At 59.8% G+C, this 18247-nt stretch overlaps 4 protein-coding genes across 5 annotated transcripts in view; 3 read left to right on the top strand and 1 right to left on the bottom strand.

Annotated features, from left to right (window-relative positions):
• Window positions 1-18247, top strand: part of BUD13 (BUD13 homolog) — a 243226-nt gene that overhangs the window by 161338 nt on the left and 63641 nt on the right. The gene's annotated exons all lie outside the window — the stretch shown is intronic.
• APOA1 (apolipoprotein A1) lies at window positions 3677-5350 on the top strand. 2 transcript variants are annotated; one of them, NM_001101687.1, is given in 4 exon segments: window positions 3677-3708; window positions 3839-3900; window positions 4050-4203; window positions 4676-5350. In NM_001101687.1, coding segments are annotated over 3 exon segments (801 nt in total). In that variant the 5' UTR covers window positions 3677-3708; window positions 3839-3857; the 3' UTR covers window positions 5280-5350.
• On the bottom strand, window positions 7750-9221 carry APOC3 (apolipoprotein C3). The gene is made up of 4 exons (XM_002708371.5): window positions 9126-9221; window positions 8464-8534; window positions 8219-8351; window positions 7750-8060 (listed from the first exon to the last, which is right to left on the bottom strand). Exons 2-4 carry the CDS (start codon window positions 8516-8518, stop codon window positions 7937-7939), a joined length of 312 nt encoding a protein of 103 aa, XP_002708417.2. The 5' UTR covers window positions 8519-8534; window positions 9126-9221; the 3' UTR covers window positions 7750-7936.
• APOA4 (apolipoprotein A4) lies at window positions 14466-16637 on the top strand. Its single transcript, NM_001171410.1, has 3 exons — window positions 14466-14514; window positions 14820-14946; window positions 15641-16637. Exons 1-3 carry the CDS (start codon window positions 14466-14468, stop codon window positions 16635-16637), a joined length of 1173 nt encoding a protein of 390 aa, NP_001164881.1.

Raw genomic sequence — 18247 nt, 5'->3', positions numbered from 1 at the left:
AAAGATCCTTCTAGAAATCCTCTGCATACACTCCCCCACGCAGGACCAGGTGAGTCTGGACCCGGTGAGGCGCCCAGATGCCTTCCAGTGACGGAGCTCCTGTTGCAGTGGGTGCCACCACCCCCTGAGGTCAACCAGGGCAGGGCTGGAGGGCTTTGGGCTGGAGGTAGGGTGAGCTTCCAGAGACACTGTCTCCTGGATGCAGAGCTGCCAGTCTCTGAGCTTAAGAAACTGGAAGCCACGCTGGCAGATCCTTCTGCGAGTTTTCTGACTTTGTGCCAGGCCCCACCCCACTCTGCTGCAAAGATAAGACTTCAGAGAGCTGCTGTGCCTCCCTCGTGATGGTCAAAGATGAGCTGGGTCTTGGCCTTTGTCTCTTAAGAGAAGGGCAGGAGAGGATCTTGGCAGAGTTGGTTACAGTGCTCTGCCTCGGGGTTCTATCAGAAGAGCTGCAACAGAATTGTCAACCAGGAAACGCAGAGTGGGGGGTGTCTTCGCTCCCCTGCTCGGTTGAACCTCCCTGCCTCAACTCCCACCCTGGTCCTCCCAGGTGTTCTCAGGTGGGATGTCCTGGGCAGGGGCCACTACCAGGCTGATGCTCTGGTTTCCTGAGCCGCCTTCCAAGGCCCGCAGCTTCCCCAGTCTGGTGACCTTCCCTTCGCTGTGCCAGTGTCGCTCATTGAGCAGATGTTTGGTCAGTGTCTATTATGTGCCAGGCCTACCAAGGCACGGAGTCCTCCTGAGGCAGGCAGACCGGGGTGTTGGGACATAAACAGAGAAGTCGCTAATCACGAAGCAAAATCCACTCCCGAGTGGCTACCTGCATCCCACACGTCAGGGGACCCAGTTGAATAACAGCTGCTTTGTAGACGCCCAGGATGGGGAGGAAGAGGGTGGTGGGAATAGGGCTTGGCGTCCGGTCTGCGGGCACTGAGGTCTGCACCCAAAGCCCGATTCTGTGCAGAGCCCAGTTATTAGTGTCTGTAGGCTTCTCTCCAGAAAGCCTCACTTCCTTCCCAGAATATTAGCAGAGGTGTCTGGCGGGGCGTAAGCCAGATGTCTTGCACGAAACGAAGTAGACACTAGGGATAGGTATACTCCGAAAGGAAACAGCGTGCGTGCCGCTGTGCTGTCCCGCAGTGGCCCCACCCTGAGGCCTTGAAATCCTTAACAGGAAACCAAGAAGTACCCAACAGAGTACAAGGACTATGAAGCCAACAGGCCAGAAACCAGGCCGCCTACTTCCCAGCCCTGCCAGCACTCAGTACGAACAGTGGCGGGACACGGGGCAGATCTTAGCAAAGTAAGAAGGTAACCTTGCCTCCAGCCTTACAGGAACATGCTAAATTGATGTGGAAGCGCTCTGACTGCTAAAGAACCATACAAATGTTCGATACTAGTTTTAGCCATAATCTTTTCAGTAACTAAAGAGAAGGGTGAAAATCCTGGAGTCCAACCAGTAAGCTGCTGAGATCCCCATACACTGGCTGAGATGAGTTCTGACCAGCAAAAGAACTTCTGGCCTGATACCTACAAGCTGCCCCATATGGATGGCATCAGCTTCCATCCCTGTCTAAACCACGGACAGCTGGAATGGCCATAGGGCAGCCCAGGTGGACCATTCACCAAGGCCACCTCCCTCTCTGCATGGCCCCACGGGTATCTGAGGCCAGTGTCATCTTGGAAAAGATGTCCCACATCTCATCATCTGCTGGTGAAGGCCAAGTGGAGAAGCAAGGATTCCTTGTTTGCTTCCACTTCTGCTGCCGAGAACTGGGCTATGGGAATTAATGGGTTAGTGCAGCGCGGACCGGGGTAGGGGGTGCCAGATAGTTACGGGACCATTCTAACAGTTTTACAGACATGTCAAGATGTTGTGCTTATGGCAACACAGATTCATCACCTTATAGTTGAGGAGGGCTCAGAAGTCCAACATGGGTCACACTGGACGAACCCTGCGTCAGCAGCGCTGTGCTCTCCGGAGGCTCCAGGGGAGACCATGTTCTTTCACCTTTTGTAGCTTCTGGGGAGAAGGAAGCTGCCCTCATCCCTCGACTCATGGCCTCCCCTGAGCAAACTCCTTCCCCTCCCATCCCAGGCTGCCTTCCCTGATTCTAACCCTCCTGCTGCCTGGGGTGTATTTAAGAACCCCTGTGATTACATCCAGCCCACCTGCATAACCCAGGACACCCACCCCCTCGCAGGGGCCTTCATAACTTCTGCAAATCCCTTTTGCCATGTCTGAGATCGGGGGCAGAGCTGAGGATACGTGGGTCTTCAGGGAAGGGGCTCCCACACAGTACCCCCGGCTAGAAGGGAGCTAAGTGACTTGCCCAGAGCCACACACAGCTCGGAAGTGCTAGGGCTCAGTCGAACCCTAAGGTTTTTGAGATCGAAAGCCTTCTTGTGGCATGAGACTGGCTAGAATGGGAAAGGCCTGGAGCCAGCCACTCCCAGGTCTGGCAGAGCAGAGAGCCTGGCTGGTTTCTAGAGAGTTAGGGAGTTTCCTGGAGGGCAGATCTCTGCCCTGGGTCCTAAATCCAGAGATCTGGGTTCCAGGTCCAGCCCTGACTGCATCTCTGAGCGATGACACACGTTGAGCAAATCCCTTCCACTCTTCAGTTCCTCGTCAGGAAGACGGTAGGGTGGGGAGAGGCTGGCTGGTCTCTCGGTTCTTCTCAGCGTGGAAGTTCAAAGTCTCTGTAACTTGGGTGCTGTCCATGACCCGGTGTGCGAGGGCCTGGGCCTTCCACAAGAAACCTTACAAGGCGGCACTGCAGGTGCCAATGTACGCACAGCGTTTCCCACTGGCAGGCTGCCTCTGGGGCCTCCAGTGTCTCTGACTGTGGCGCTCCGTTTTGCAGATAGGAAACTGAGGCCCAGGGTTATGACTTAGCTGGCTCCCGGTCCCCCTCCCCTGAGATGACGCAAAGGGAGATGAGAAACCGCCCTCCTGCCACCTCCTAGTCCAGGGACCCTCCCCTGAGTGTGAGCACAGGGAAACACCAGCAACACAAAGGCACGCGTCTTCAGTGTAAGTGCCTGCAATAATGCGACTCCTCTTTGGATGTTAGAAAGTCTCTTCTGTTTTAAAGTGATGGTCACTTTCCATGGTGAGAGTTCTATTTTTGGGAGAGAAGAAGCTACTGGGTGTGACAAAATTGAAAGTTGGCAGCTCCCCGTTAGAAGTCTCTGATCTCAGTCTGGGAGCCACTCCTCTACAGTGTCCCCCAGTCGCCACCTTTCCCATTGGTTAGCACTTTGGGAGGTCTCTGCGGGGCCTGGACAGCAGCAGTGGGGACCAGAGGAGGAACAGTGGTGGTGGGAGGTGGGGACAGGGCAGTGGGGAAGGGAGCCCCTCCCCTGTGGCACAGGCACAATGGAAGGCACTGACACTCCCCTGAGGGGTGCCAATGCCCCCCACCCTGGGGACTGCAAGCCTGAAACCACTCCCCTCCCGCCCCCATCTGAACCCTTGACCCCTGCCCTGCAGCCCCCACAGCTTCCTGTTTGCCCACTCTATTTGCCCGGCCCTAGGGACGGAGCTGATCCTTGAACTCTAAGTTCCACATGGCCAGGACCAGGGAGCAGTGACTAGGCCCAGCTGGGCTTATCAGCCTCACAGCCCAGCCCCTGCCTGGAGACATAAATAGGCCAGGGGCCAGCTGGCCGCAGGAGACTGCTGGAGAGCTCCAGGAGGCGGGGCAGGTAAGTGCTGCTGCCTACTCCAGGCAGCTGAGGCTCAGGTCCTGCTCCCTGGCAGGCTCTGGGGCCGCCCCCCAGGCCTTCTCCCGGGCTGGAAGGCTCCCCCTCTCAGCCAGGCCCTCTTCTCCTCCAGGTCACTCGGCTCCTGCAGGATGAAGGCTGTGGTGCTGACCTTGGCTGTGCTCTTCCTGACAGGTCGGTGCCCCCACCCGGTGTAGGGAGCCCCAAAACCCCAGGGCTCACCCAAGGAGTAGAATTTCTCACTAGGACCCCCCTCCCACATCCCAACCCCTGGCACTCTGGCTCAGAGCTGGCCTAACCCGGGGCTGCCTTCTCACGCCCAGGGAGCCAGGCTCGGCATTTCTGGCAGCGAGATGAACCCCGGTCCTCATGGGATAAAATAAAGGATTTCGCCACCGTGTATGTGGACACAGTCAAGGACAGCGGCAGAGAATATGTGGCCCAGTTTGAAGCCTCCGCCTTTGGAAAGCAACTCAAGTAAGCATGCAGCCCGGCACTGGGGCAGCGGCTGGGGGCAGAGGCCTGCAGGACCAGCTGAGTCCTCACGGCAGGGCCCCACAGAAGGCCCGGCTGGAGAAATGGGAGCGGGCTCCCCCTATCCTAGCACAGGGCAGACCAGTGCTGCCTGCCCACCAGCAGCCTGCAAGGGGTCCGTGTCCCCTGCTGTCTTCAGGGAGGATAATGGATGGGGTGTGGGGAGGCTTTCGGGACAACCAACACTGGGCACCGGTCCCAGCCGTGCCTCCAGCCTTCTGTACAATGGGACAGGGTGTGGGAGGGAGGTACTGGGTGAGGAAGTGTGTGGAGGGGCCAAGGCGCAAGGCTTCCCTACACATCTGGGGACGGGTGGGGCTTGTGGGCTCACCCAGGTAGGCGGGGTGCGAGGCCCCTGGGGGCAGTCCCAGGTGCCTGGAAGGGTCCCCCCTCAGCGCCTTGTGTCTGCCTCCAGCCTGAAGCTCCTGGACAACTGGGACAGCCTGAGCAGCACCGTCAGCAAGCTGCAGGAACAGCTCGGCCCTGTGACCCAGGAGTTCTGGGATAACCTGGAAAAGGAGACAGAGGGGCTGAGGGAGGAGATGAACAAGGATCTGCAGGAGGTGAGGCAGAAAGTGCAGCCCTTCCTGGACGAATTCCAGAAGAAGTGGCAGGAGGAGGTGGAGCGCTACCGCCAGAAAGTGGAGCCCCTGGGCGTGGAGCTGCGCGAGAGCGCGCGCCAGAAGCTGACCGAGCTGCAGGAGAAGCTGAGCCCGCTGGCCGAGGAGCTGCGCGACAGCGCGCGCACCCACGTGGATACACTGCGCACGAAGCTGGCGCCCTACAGCAACGAGCTGCAGCAGCGCCTGGCCGCGCGCCTCGAGTCCATCAAGGAGGGCGGCGGCGCCAGCCTGGCCGAGTACCAGGCCAAGGCCAGGGAGCACCTGAGCGTGCTCAGTGAGAAGGCCAGGCCTGCGCTGGAGGACCTCCGCCAGGGCCTGCTGCCCGTGCTGGAGAGCTTCAAGGCCAGCGTGCAGAACGTCCTGGACGAGGCCACCAAGAAGCTGAACACCCAGTGAGGTGCCTACTGCCGCCCCCGCTCCCCCTTCCAGCATTCGGCGTCTTAGAATAAAGTATTTTACAACTTGGGAGCAGCTTCTCTCTCTGGGGGGAATGGAAGTGGGGTGGCGCTGGAGGGGCAGCCTGGGCTTTGGCTCCCAGAGCAGGGCAGCTGTGGGACCTGCCCTTGGCTGCTTGGGAGTGAGGGAGGGCCAGGCAGAGCGACAGCCCAAGGCCAAGTGCCCCGCAGGAGGCTCTAACAGCCCTCCCTGAAGAGGCTCCGGGAACAGGGTGGGCTCTGCTGGGAGAATCGGATTCCCTGTCCCCAGAGATGTTGAATGTAAGCTGGGCATGTGGAGACATCCACCTGGGCAGGGGACAGGCACCTTTGCCGGCCCTCTGTCTCTAAGCCAGCTGGGGCGGGCCCTTAAGAAGCCACTGGGACTTGAAGGATTTGGGCAGGAGCAAACAAGCTGCTTGTATTTATAAAAATGCTTGAGGGGCCAGCATTGTGGTGCCGTGGATTAAGCCACTGCCTATGACTCAGGCACCAAATGTGGTCTCCAGATGGAGTCCCAGTTGCTCCACTTCTGATCCAGCTTCTTGCTAACGTGCCTGGGAAAGCAATGGGAAATGGCCCGAGTCCTTGGACCCTTGCACCCAAGTAGGAGACCTGGAAGAAGCTCCTGGTTCTTGGCTTCAGCCTGGCTCAGCTCCCATCATTGCAGCTATTTGGGGAGTAAACAAGCTGATGGAACATCTCTCTCTCTCTCTCTCTCTGTCTCTCTCTCTCTCTCTGTGTGTGTGTGTCCTCTCTGGAACTCTGCCTTTCAAATAAATAAATAAATCTTTAAAGAAAAATGCTTAAGCAAACCCTTCCCTTTTCTTTTTCTCAAGGTTAGTACCCCTCCTCCCACCCTTCCTAGAAGCAGGCACAGGTGTAGAAGCACCCTGCCCATGCCGCTGCCAGGGCTCTGGCGGCACTTGGCAGTCGGAAGAACCTCCACCACCTCTTGCATGTGATCAGCACAGTTGATTTCTACGATGTTTCATGGCCATCGTCTCGTTGCACCCTCCCCTACATCCTGGGTAAATGGCCATCGTGTCCACGTCACAGGTGGTGAAGCCACAGCCGGCAGATGTGAGTGTGCTCACCAAGTCAGAGGCAGGATGGGCTTTGCTGCCCTTTGTATACTTATCCGCCCCTGGGCATCCATGATTATATTTAAAAAAGTGGATGGCCAGGCGCTCAAGTTCATACGGCTGTGCACACAGGGAGGCCTGCTCTTCCACTCGGCTCCTGCCTGGCCCACGTGCACGCGTGTGCCGTCCCAGTGCTGGGCAGTGCCTCTCCCTGCAGGCCGCTGGGCGATCTGCTCCTTCCCCATCTCCCCTCCCCTCCCCACCTCAACAGCCACTTGGATGAAGGAGCGGGCTCTTTAGCTCCCAACCATGCAGAATAATAGGTGTCACGCTATTCACGGGAACATCTTCCAGGTGTCCTGCTGAGATCCCTGGCGCTAGCAGGGCCAGAAGAGAAGCCCAAGTGGATTTCCAGAGAGAAAGCCACCTCCAGGCGGGGTGGATGTACTGAAGCCGCCGAGATCTGTTAGGGAGCACCCCCAATGCCCGGCATAGGGGTAACAAGGCTTTTTTTCCTGTGCCTCCTGAGCAGAACCGGGCAGCTGACACGGGCTCCAGGTCCAGCCCTGCCATTCACTGCCTCTGTCTTTTCATCCGGGGAGTGTTGTGTGGGGGTGTGAGGTGCTGTATGGTTCTAGAACTCTCTGACGGGAGCATCTGGGGTGCGGATGAGACAAGAGAAGCAGCCCCTGTTGGGGTGACCTTCTCTTCCTTCTTGGCTCCCAGGACACTGGGCCTCCACGCCAGGCCTGGTCCCAAGGGGCCCATCAAGCTCAAGTATACCAGTGACTGCCATTACTAGGCTGCCGCGGGAGTGCGGGCGCTTGGCCACGGCGTTCAATCGCTCTCTCATTTCATTCTTACAGCGAACCTGCAGTGAGGGGGCGATTCCTGGAGCTGCTTTACAGATTTGAAATGGAGGCCAGGACCACAGCATGACTGTGTCTTACCCCAACCACTGCCCTGCCCTGCCTCCTTCCCCAGGGGCCCGCACAGGGCGGGTCAGCTTCAGGGTCTCGGTGAATCCAGAATGCCAATGCTGATGACGTCAAAAAGGCTCCAGGCACAGTGTCTGGCTTAGAGTACATACCGAGTCACACGGCACAGCACTTGACGGTTTAGCAAAGTACTACCAACCCCAGTATTAGCCCATTGCCTCTTCCACACAAACCCAGCAAGGCAGGCAGAATAAGCAGGCTTACCCCGACTTTACGCATGAAGCAACTGGCCCCAGAGACCACCAGGCCACTAGGAGGTGGATGCGGCACTAGTGCCAGGCCCACCCACGGAACAGCCCAGCACCTTCCCATGCCCAAGCACACACGGCACGCGTGGGACATCCTGCTCTCCGCGGCTTCTCGTCCAGCTTTATTGGGAGGCAGTATGCTTGGAGGTGAGCCAGGTCGGGGGGGGGGGGGCGAGGGGGCACTGAGGTTACTGTCCCTTCAAGCCACGCGTGGGGACAGCTCTGGAGCCCACGGGAGCCAGGGCAGCGGCGGGACGGATGGGCAGGCAGACTGCGGGTGCTGAGGTCTCAGACAGCCTCAGACGCCTGGGTCGGACTGGCCTCAGGGCTCAGGTCCCAGAACCCAGAGAACTTGTCCGCAAACGTGCTCAAGTAGCCTTTCAGGGAGCTGATGCCAGCGTCCACCCAGCCCCTGGGGTTGAATAAAAGGAAGCAGCAGAGGAGGAGGTGAGAGCTCATCTCTGGCACGCAGGTCCCCACCCTCACGCCCACCGGCTGTCCCCACCACTGGCCCTGAGACCCGGTGGCAGCTGGCCTGGAGGGCAGGGAAGTGAGGGCCCGAGGGTGTACCTGGCCTGCTGGGCCATTTGGGACTCCTGCATGCTGCTCAGCGCGTCATGGGCCGTCTTGGTGGCGTGTTGCACATAGCCCTGCATGACGCTGAGAAGGGAGGCGTCCTTGGGGTCCTCGGCCTCCATTGCTCCTGCAGGGACACTGTGGCTGAGCAGGGTGGGACTGGTCCCGGGGCCTCGGGCTCCCCAAGCCATCACAGTCTCCCCAGGTGGCCTCAGCCCAGTCCCCCACAAAGTGCTTACGGGCAGAGGCCAGGAGCGCCAGGAGGGCGGCAACCAGGAGCAGCCAGGGACGCATGGCGGCACCTCTGTTCCTGCAGGGAGGAAAGTGGAGTGTGAGGGGCACCCCAGCACCCCCCCCACCTGTGCACCCCTTCCTGGGAGCGGTGCGGCCCCTAGATGGATCTCAGCTGGGTGAGCCAGAGAAGGGGAAGCCAGACAGGGGGCTTTGGAGACCGACCCCGGTCGGGGGCAGTGGTGGGGGTGGAAAAGAGAAACCCATTAGACGGGGAGTGTGGACACCCGGGCCAGCCCCGTCTGCCGCTAGCACGCTGTGTGGCTGTGGATGGGCGTCGGCCTCTCCCCGGGTCGCAGGTTTCCTGTGTGGGTGGCACCAGCGTGTTTAAGCCCTCTCCAGCCCCAAGCGTGCAGAGCCAGGGGAAAGTGCGTGCACGTGGAGCCAGCTCCCGTCCCAGCTCTGCCACTGCCCTCTACGTGCTTTAAGCAAGCGACTCCTCCCCTTCCCGGCCTCAGTTTCCCCCAGGATGCTGTCGGGAGTGGAGGAGCCTCCTCAGGTCCAGAGGCTTCCCTGGCTTCTCTCCAGGCCTGCTGGCTGGGCGGACAGGTTGCCCGCCTCCCGGTCCCTCGCTGGCCTCCATCCCCCGCCTCCTCCCCAGGGGCATTACCTGGAGCCACTGCTTCTGGGGATGAACTGAGTAGAAGCCCAGCAAGAGGCTGCCGGCCTGTTTTTATACTGCCCCAGGACAGCGGGCACCGAGGGCCCAGTGAGCCGGGCAAAGGTCGCCTGCTTACCAGTGGAGGCCGGGGCCGGAGCCAGGGTTGCCGGAGCAGCCAGGGGCTGAGCGAGTTGGGAAATCCCTGGAAGACCATTGCCCATGATGCTCGGTGCCACCCCTGCAGCCCAGCTGGGCTGAGCAGCTTATGCATAGGCCTGGGGAGACCCCATCCCTTCTAACAGACAGGCTCCCCCAGGAGGGGCTGGGGAGTCGGGGGAGGACTTAGGGGACAGGCCGGAGGCCTTGAGTGCATCTCAGCCGCTCCCACATGAGTTTTCTGGCCCCTCTCCCCCACCGTCCCCTGAGCCCTGCAAACAGCCTGGGTGGGCGGCCAGGGCAGGCAGGAGGTGGGGGTCGAGGACTTCTGCAGGCCCAGAGAACAGCTCTGGGGGTGTTCAGAGCTAAGGCCACAGCATGGCGCTGCTGGGCGACACAGCTGCTGGGCCCCATGGCCCCTTCCCCAGCACCTCTGGCTGCCCCCGCCCCCGCTGGGCCAGGGCAGGGGTTGGTGGGAGAAGAGCAAAGGCCACTCTGAGCCCGAGGCCTTTGTCCCCCACCCCCACGCCCGTCCCACACATCTCCCCTTGCCCTCTGGACCCACTGATAACACTCCTGGCCAGGAGCTCAGCTCATGCCTGCCACTGACTCTCTCCCTTGGGCCTCAGGTCACTGTGCTCGGCCCCCACCGCTGAGCAGAGGACAAGGCGAGCTCTGCAGGCGGCTGCTGGGCAGGAGAGACCTCCAGCCCTTCTCGGGGCCAAGGTGTCCGCTGGGCCCACGCTGAGAGCCGCAGCGGGGATGGCAGGGCTGGGCCCTTTGTCCTCTGGATGCTGGGGCTTTGCAGTCAAGAAATCCTACATGCCGGCGCCGTGGCTCAATAGGCTAATCCTCCACCTTGCGGCGCCGGCACACCGGGTTCTAGTCCCGGTTGGGGCGCCGGATTCTGTCCCAGTTGCCCCTCTTCCAGGCCAGCCCTCTGCTGTGGCCAGGGAGTGCAGTGGAGGATGGCCCAGGTGCTTGGGCCCTGCACCCCATGGGAGACCAGGAAAAGCACCTGGCTCCTGGCTCCTGCCATCGGATCAGCACGGTGCACCGGCTGCAGCGGCGGCCATTGGAGGGTGAACCAACGGCAAAAGGAAGACCTTTCTCTCTCTGTCTCTCTCTCACTGTCCACTCTGCCTGTAAAAAAAAAAAAAAAAAAAGAAAAAAAAGAAATCCTACATGGAAATGTTGCCTTGGGCTTACTCATGCGCTCCACGGCCAGAGGTCTAGCGGCTCAGCCTCAATTTTCTCCCCTGTAAAATGGGGACCAAATACACATTTCCAAGGGTTGTGGTGAGGAATACATGAGAGGTGGACGATGAGGCTGCTCTGGGCAGGGTCCTGGCGAGCCTTCCGCCTTCCTCCAGCTACTGTGCCCCGCCTTCTGCTCCAGAGGCCGGAGGAGCCACCAGTGTGACAAGGATTTGGGTGGGCAGCAGCTCTCCCACACCGTGGAACCAGAGGCCTGGCCTTACCCTCAGCATTCCTTATCCATGGCAGGGACCTCAAATTCTTCTGTCAGAGACTCATTCCTCGGACTTAGGACTGTGTCTGCTAAAACGCATTGTGGCACAGCTGCTCAAGCCGAGGCTCGGGACGCCCACATTCCCTATCTGAGCACCTGGTTCAAGTTTCCACCACTCCGCGTCCGACCCAGCAGCCTGCTGATGCTTCCTGGGAGGCAGCAGGTGGCAGCTCAAATGCTTGAGTCTTTGCTACCCATGTGGGAGACCTGGATGGAGTTCCAGGCTCCTGGCTCCAGCCTGGCCCAGCCCCGGCTGTTGCAGGCATTTGGGAATTTACCCAATAGCTCTTTCTCTGTGTTGCTCTGCCTTTCAAGTAGATGAGAACAAACATTGGTTTTAAATGCCCTGTAATCCTGTTCTGGAAACATTATCAGGTCCTTTGTATAGGTGAGAAAGCTAAGGCTCAAAGGGCCAGGAAGCTCCCTGGGTGCACAGTTCCACTTTCCTGCCAGTGACCAGTGGGAACCAGAATCCAGGTCTTCCAACGCCCAGGGGGACAAGACACATAGGCAGCAGCAGTCACCGGCACCTCAGAGCTGGGCCAGGGGGCGGGGGCGGCCACTGGGAGCGCCTCCCCTTCTGTGGCAGCCTGCCCCTTAGCCCTGGAGGTGCGGGGCTCTGGGGGAGCTGGACTCCCAGCTGGGGTGGATGATGAGGTTCTAGTCTCGGTCGGGGTGCCGGATTCTGTCCCGGTTGCTCCTCTTCCAGTCCAGCTCTCAGCTGCGGCCCAGGAGTGCAGTGGAGGATGGCTCAAGTGCTTGGGCCCTGCACCCCATGGGAGACCAGGAGAAGCACCTGGCTCCTGCCATCGGATCAGCGCGGTGCGCCGGCCTCAGCGGCCATTGTGGGGTGAACCAATGGAAAAGGAAGACCTTTCTCTCTGTCTCTCTCTCTGTCCACTCTGCCTGTCAAAATAAATAAATAAATAATAAATAAATAAATAATTTTAAAAAGTAATAAAAAACAAGCCCACAGGCTCTGGGATGTAACCACATGCATTAATGGCATCACAACCCCCTGCGCCAGGGGGCAGCATGCCCTCCCCATGCATGTGGCCACATGCACAGGCCACGCCAGGTCCCCCCCTGTCGGCACACTTGGTGAGTCTGTAGCCCTGGTAGAGTCTCCTGGGCATGCGCCTGTAGCGCAGGTGCTCCCAGAGGCTGCGTGCAAAAGGGCAGGCGGGCCAGACGAAGCACCTCTGGACCTGTCCCATGCTGACGGCACCTGCTTCTCAGACTGCAAGGCCGGGAGGTCAAATTGCAGCTGAGGTGTCCTTCCTGACTCACTGTCCCTGTCAGCTCTGGCCCCGGGGAAAGGGTGGGGCACTGAGCACCAACCTCTGCTGCCAGCCCAGGCTGGACTGTGCCCGATTCTGGACAGCCAACAGTACAGGAGAGTGAGCCAATCAGGAGTAAACACACACTGTTTAATGAGCACTTACTACGGCCAGCCCGGTTGCAAGCATGACACAGATGATGCCACCGCATTGGCAGCGCCCATGAGACGTGGTCTGTGTCACATCCCATGGAGGCACAGACCTTCTGTGCAGGGTCCCAGATGCAAACCCAGGGAGTCTGAACTCAGAAACTACCAAGAACCACCACAAACCGCCCAGGAAGGAGTAGCCCGTAGATACTGGAGGCAACCAGGACAGGGTGGGGACCGCTGCTGGGTAGTGGGAAACCTGCAGAAAGGGGGCTGGTGACAGAGGCCTTCCAGCTGACTTAGGGAAGCCGTGGTGACTTGGGGTCAGCATAGCCGGGATCTCCTCCGCTGGCTCTCAGCTCACAGAGGCCCAGGGCGCTGTGCTGCCGCGCAGGCGCAGTCACCAGGCGAGGCTGTGATTCGGCAGAGCAGCCCACCCTGGCCGCAGGGTGTTGTCTTCTCAGCTGGTGCGTGCGACCTCAGCAGAGGACACCATCAGATGTCTAAGGAGGAGAACTTCCAGCACCAGCCCTGCCCACTCTGTGCCCAGATGACAGGGCCCCTGAGGGCCTCAGGTCCAGAGGTCTGCTCAAGCAGAATGCTCCTGCCCAGCGTGTGTGGCTGGTGAGTCAGGGCAGCCATCAGGCCTCAGGCTGTCGCTCGGCTTGAGTCCCCTTTGCAACCCTCAGAAGGCGGGGTCTCACTCTGCCAACGCTCCCTCTACCGCACTCCCTGTTTTTGTCCAAATCAAGAAAGCAGTAGGGCCAGCGCTCTGGTGTAGCGGGTAGAGCCGCCGCCTGCAGTGCCGGCGTCCCATATGGGCACCACTTTGAATCCCAGCTGCTCCACTTCTGATCCAGCTCTCTGCTGTGGCCTGGGAAAGCGGTAGAAGATGGCCCAAGTCCTTGGACCCCTGCACCCATGTGGGAGACCTGGAAGAAGCTCCTGGCTTTGAATTGGTGCAGCTCCAGCCATTGCAGCCAACTGGGGAGTGAACCAGAGGATGGAAGACCTCTCTCTCTGCCTCTCCTTCTCTCTCTCTGTGTGTAACTCTTACTTTCAAATAAACAAAATAAATCTTTAAAAAAAGAAAGCAATAGGGGCCGATGCTGTGGCTCACTTGGTTAATCCTCCGTCTGTGGCGCCGGCATCCCATATGGGTGCCAGGTTCTAGTCCCGGTTGCCCCTCTTCCAGTCCAGCTCTCTGCTGTGGCCTGGGAGGGCAGTGGAGGATGGCACAAGTGCTTGGTCGCCTGCACCTGTGTGGGAGACCAGGAGGAAGCACCTGGCTCCTGGCTTCGGAGCGGTGCAGCTCCAGCCATTACGGCCAATAGGGGAGTGAACCAGCAGATGGAAGACCTTTCTCTCTGTCTCTCTCACTGTCTAACTCTATCTATCAAATAAAAAAAGAAAGCAATAATAATAATAATAACTTTGAAGCACTCTATGACCCAATTCACAAGCAACATCTCATTTAATGTGTCTGACCGCCCCATTGCTCAGAGGAGAAACTGAGGCTCAGGGCTTTGAATAATTGGACCAAGGTGGCCCAGCGTGGCAGTGGGGGACACTCACAAGCACCCCTCCAGGCAGGACTCTGCCTGCCTTGCCCCTGCCCAAGGGATCTCAAGAGCCCCACCCCCCAGACACCTCAACAGCAACCTGGCTCTCGGTTCACTGCCCCATCTGCAGCCCCGTATGGTCCCAGTCCAGTGTCTGCTGCTGGCATGGAGTCAGGGTTGGTGGCAGATGTGGGGCTGGGGAGGGAGGTTTGTGCACTTGGACAGACAGAGGAGGAGTGGACTTTACCCCACAGCGTGGCACAGAGCCAGAGCTGTCATCAGGACCCCCGGGGCATCCGTCCCAGGCCCAGGGGCTCCAAAGGCCGTGCTTTCCCCACGGCCCTTGGCTGCCCCTCCTGCCCTTCACGCTGGGTGGGGCAGGGCCACATGCTGTCCCTGGCTGCTGCCTAAGCCCGGGTCTGCTGTCAGCTTCCACGTAGCCTTAGAGTCACTAAAGTCCAAGAGGCCTGGGAATGTGTCACCTTCCACGTGGAGTCACAGGGGAGAGGGAGGCGGGGAGGCCACCTCAGGGGCTTTAAATGGCTGGCTGGCTCCGGCTCCGAGCACAGCAGCACAGGTGCACTGCCTGAGGTCCTCTCCTCAGGTCCCCTCGGGCTTCGGGAAGGATCCAGGGCAGCACAAGACCCCTGCAGTAGAGCGCGGAGCCCAACATGTTCCTGAAGGCCGTGGTCCTGACCCTGGCCCTGGTGGCCTTCACCGGTAAGTAGAAGCTGACTTCGGAGGGGCTGCAAGGAGTGGGCAGAGTGGAGAGGCTGGGCCTGGGGCTGCCATTTGCCAGCTGGCTCCCTGCAGAGCTGGCCACATCCCCACGGCCGGGCAGGCCCACCAGCACAGCGCTCATACCAGTTGCACCTGTGCCTGTGGCTGCCGATGAGCTGAACCAGGACGGGAGAGAGTGGATGGGGCTCACCTACCATCACCCAGCCAGCCTGCAGCCCAGAGCCGGGGCAGAGGGCCCGGGAGGGAGGCAGGCCCACACAGACTGTTCTCTGTTCCCTGCCCAGGTGCCCAGGCTGAGGTCAGCGCGGACCAGGTGGCCACTGTGATGTGGGACTACTTCTCGCAGCTGAGCAACAACGCCAAGGAGGCTGTGGAACAGCTCCAGAAGTCGGAGCTCAGCCAGAAGCTCAAGTAAGAGGGGTGCAGCTGGCGGACTGGGGCTCTTAGAGGTCACGCTGTGCACTGGCCTGGGCTGTGTTTAGGGGCAGCAGCTGGGGGCTCGGGGCACACAGGTGCACTGCCTTAGGCTGGTTCTCCGGACCTGGGATCAGACTGAATTACCCAAAGGCACCTTCCTGTAGTGACGATCTAGGGCTTCACACATCCTACCACCGAGGCTCATGACAGAAGGGATGCGAGCGAGATGTCACATGAACTGGCTCCTGACGCACTCCAGAAGGAGAGATCCCATGAAAGGAGGGGTAGTGGGGACACTGGGGAAGTCTCTGGGCCCAGGCAGGGAGCCGGCCCCTTGCTCTGCAGAGGGGTGAGCACAAGCTTCGATCTCGCAGTGGGAGCCCAGGTTGCAGTACACCCTATTCCAGAAGGACCTCAAAGTCCAATCCTAATGCAAACAAGGAGGAAAAGCAAACTGCTAAAGGTCACAGGTTAGGAGCTAGCGGCACTGGGGCGCCCTGGGAGCCCGGGAGAGGCAAACTCAGTGCCCATTGCCTCCATGCTCCGACCTCATATCCCCACCACCACCACCGGGGGCAGCTGCTGGGATAGGATGCGTGAGGTCGGGCCCCCTGCTCACTCACCTGTCCCAGGCCGGTGCAGGCCAGCGCTCCACAAGCGGCCAACCTCTTGTGCCCTTCCTCCACAGCAACCTCTTCCAGGACAAGCTCGGGGAGGTGAACACGTACGCCGATGACATGCAGAAAAAGCTGATGCCCTTCATCGTGGACCTGCAGGAGCGCTTCACGAAGGACTCGGAAAAGCTCAAGGAGGAGATTCGGAAGGAGCTGGAGGACCTGCGCGCCCAGCTGCTGCCCCGCGCCCAAGAGGTGAGCCAGAAGATCGGGGACAACATGCAGAGCCTGCAAGAGCTCCTGGCACCCTACACGACCGAGCTGCGCACACAGGTCAACGCGCAGGCCGAGCAGCTGCAGCACCAGCTGGCCGGGTACACGCAGCGCATGCAGACCACGTTCCACGAGAACATGGGCAACCTGCAGGCCTCCCTGACACCCTACACCGACGAGCTCAAATCCAAGATCGACCAGAAGGTGGGGGAGCTCAAGGGGCACCTCACGTCCTTTGCCGACAACCTCAAGACCAAGATCGACCAGAACAAGGAGGGGCTGCGCATCAGCCTGGCCCCCTACACGCAGGACATGCAGGAGAAGCTCAACCACCAGCTCGAGGGCCTGGCTTTCCAGATGAAGAAGAATGTGGACGAGCTCAAGGCCCAGTTCTACGCGAACGCCGAGGAGCTGCGGGGGCAGCTGGTGCTGGCGGCCGAGGACGTGCGCAGCAAGCTCAGCGGCAACGGCGAGGGGCTGCAGAAGTCGCTGGCGGAGCTGAGCGGCCGCCTGAGCAGGCAGGTGGAGGAGTTCCGCCGCAAGGTGGAGCCCTACGGCGAGACCTACAACAAGGCCTTGGTGCAGCAGGTGGAGCAGTTCAGGCAGATGCTGGGCCCCTATGCGGGGAACGTGGAAGGCCACTTGAGCTTCTTGGAGAAGGACCTGAGGGACAAGGTCAGCTCCTTCTTCAGCACCATGAAGCAGAAAGAGATCCAGGACACACCCCCGGCCGACGCCCTCCCGGGGCAGGGGCAGGAGCAGGTGCAGGCACTCCCACTGGCCCCCCTGGAGAGCTGAGCTGCCCCTGGTGCCCTCGCCCCCGTCCTCCCGGCACCTGCCCTGCCCTGCCACCTGTCTGTCAGTCTGTCCCAAAGCACTTCTTGTATGAGCTTGAGGACACGTGTCCGGTGGGAAGTGACGCTCCCTCTCACTATTCAATAAAGCCTCTGAGACGCTAGGCCGGTCTGGTGTGGGACTCCTTGCGGCCCGCCTGCGATGGGGAGGAGGCCACCACTTGGCAAGGCTTTGGGGGAGACTGGGGGCCGGGGAGACCATGGGGAGAGCAGGAGAGGGTGTGCTGGGGAGGGAGATGGGAAAATATGTCGCATGTTATCCAAAGACAAAACAGATAACCCAGGTGTTCACCTGCCCAACAGTATTCACTGACGGGTCTCAGTGTGCCAGTCATTGTTCAGGCCCCGGACAATGGGCAAGCAGCTTTTATGGAGCTGTGTGCCTGACTCGGGGCTTCCCACAGAGGGGTTACCAAGAGACGAGCAGGACATGGTTTCTGGCCTCCGAGAGCTCCTGGTCCCGTGGTGGGGACTGCCCTTCCTCGCAGATGAAGTTCTGTGCCCTTGCTTGATTTATTTATGCCAAGTGTAGGTTAGCCCAGCCCAGCCCATCCCCATTATACAAGTGATGCATGTTTGTTTCTGTAACCCTGACTTTCAAATGAATAAAATAAATCTTTATTTTAAAAAATGAAACCTCAGGAGTGAGTAGCTGAATCTTCTCTGTAGGACACAGGCCTTACAGCAGGTGCGACAGAAGCTCTGACACCTCCAGAGCATAGGGCTTGCCCAGGGCACCCCAGTGCTTTGCTAGGCAGAGTTCCAGCCACACCCCTCCACACCCCCCCAAGCTCAGAGGTCAGAAATGCTCTGGGGACGTCAGAGGGGTCACTACCCCTGAGGTCTCTAGTGCCTGAGTGGCCCTGGCCAGGGCAAGGGGAGGAGGCTGGAGACCCGTTCTGCTGTACCCGCCAGCCTGGCTGCTCTGGAGGGAGTTCCTGACAGGATCAAAAGCAGCTCCTGGTGTGGGGACGCTGTGTCCTCCTGCCATTGTCCTAGGACACTCTGTGCTCCCAGCACGAGGGGTGCACACAGTGGTTTGCTCCGAGGAGAGAAACAAGCTTGGAGTTCCATGGGGACTCTGCGTTCCTGTGACTGACAGTCGGAGGGCGGGACCATGGCTGTCTGCCTTGCTGTGTGATGGCAACCCCAGGCTCGCCTGCGTCAGCGAGTACGGGTTTGAGCTGCTGGGCCTGAGACGGCCGATCAGTGATGGGACCTGCGGGCCTAGGGTCTGAACCGCACCTGTGTGGGGCATTGGGATTGCAGGGGTGCGCCTGCTCTCAGTCCAGCTCTTTTGCCATCCCCTCCAGCAAGTGATCATGACTGCATTTGAATAAACAGCCTCTTGGGCTCCGGCCACCTGCTTCTTTGTTCATCATTTCTTTGAGTCCATTTTCTGTTGCTTCCTGACATTGGGTGAGGTTGTTTAGCTCACAGTTCTGAAAGCCAAGAGCGTGGCCCTGGCACTGGCTGGCTCTGGTGAGGGTCTTCTGGCTGCATCACAGTGGCAGTGTGTGTGAGAGGGAGAGATCACATCGGGAGACTTGAAGC

The sequence above is a fragment of the Oryctolagus cuniculus genome, chromosome 1 (assembly GCF_964237555.1).
Source record: "Oryctolagus cuniculus chromosome 1, mOryCun1.1, whole genome shotgun sequence".
Lineage (NCBI taxonomy): Eukaryota > Metazoa > Chordata > Mammalia > Lagomorpha > Leporidae > Oryctolagus > Oryctolagus cuniculus.
Note: the sequence above shows the minus strand (reverse complement) of the source record. Positions and strands in the feature narration are given on the sequence as shown.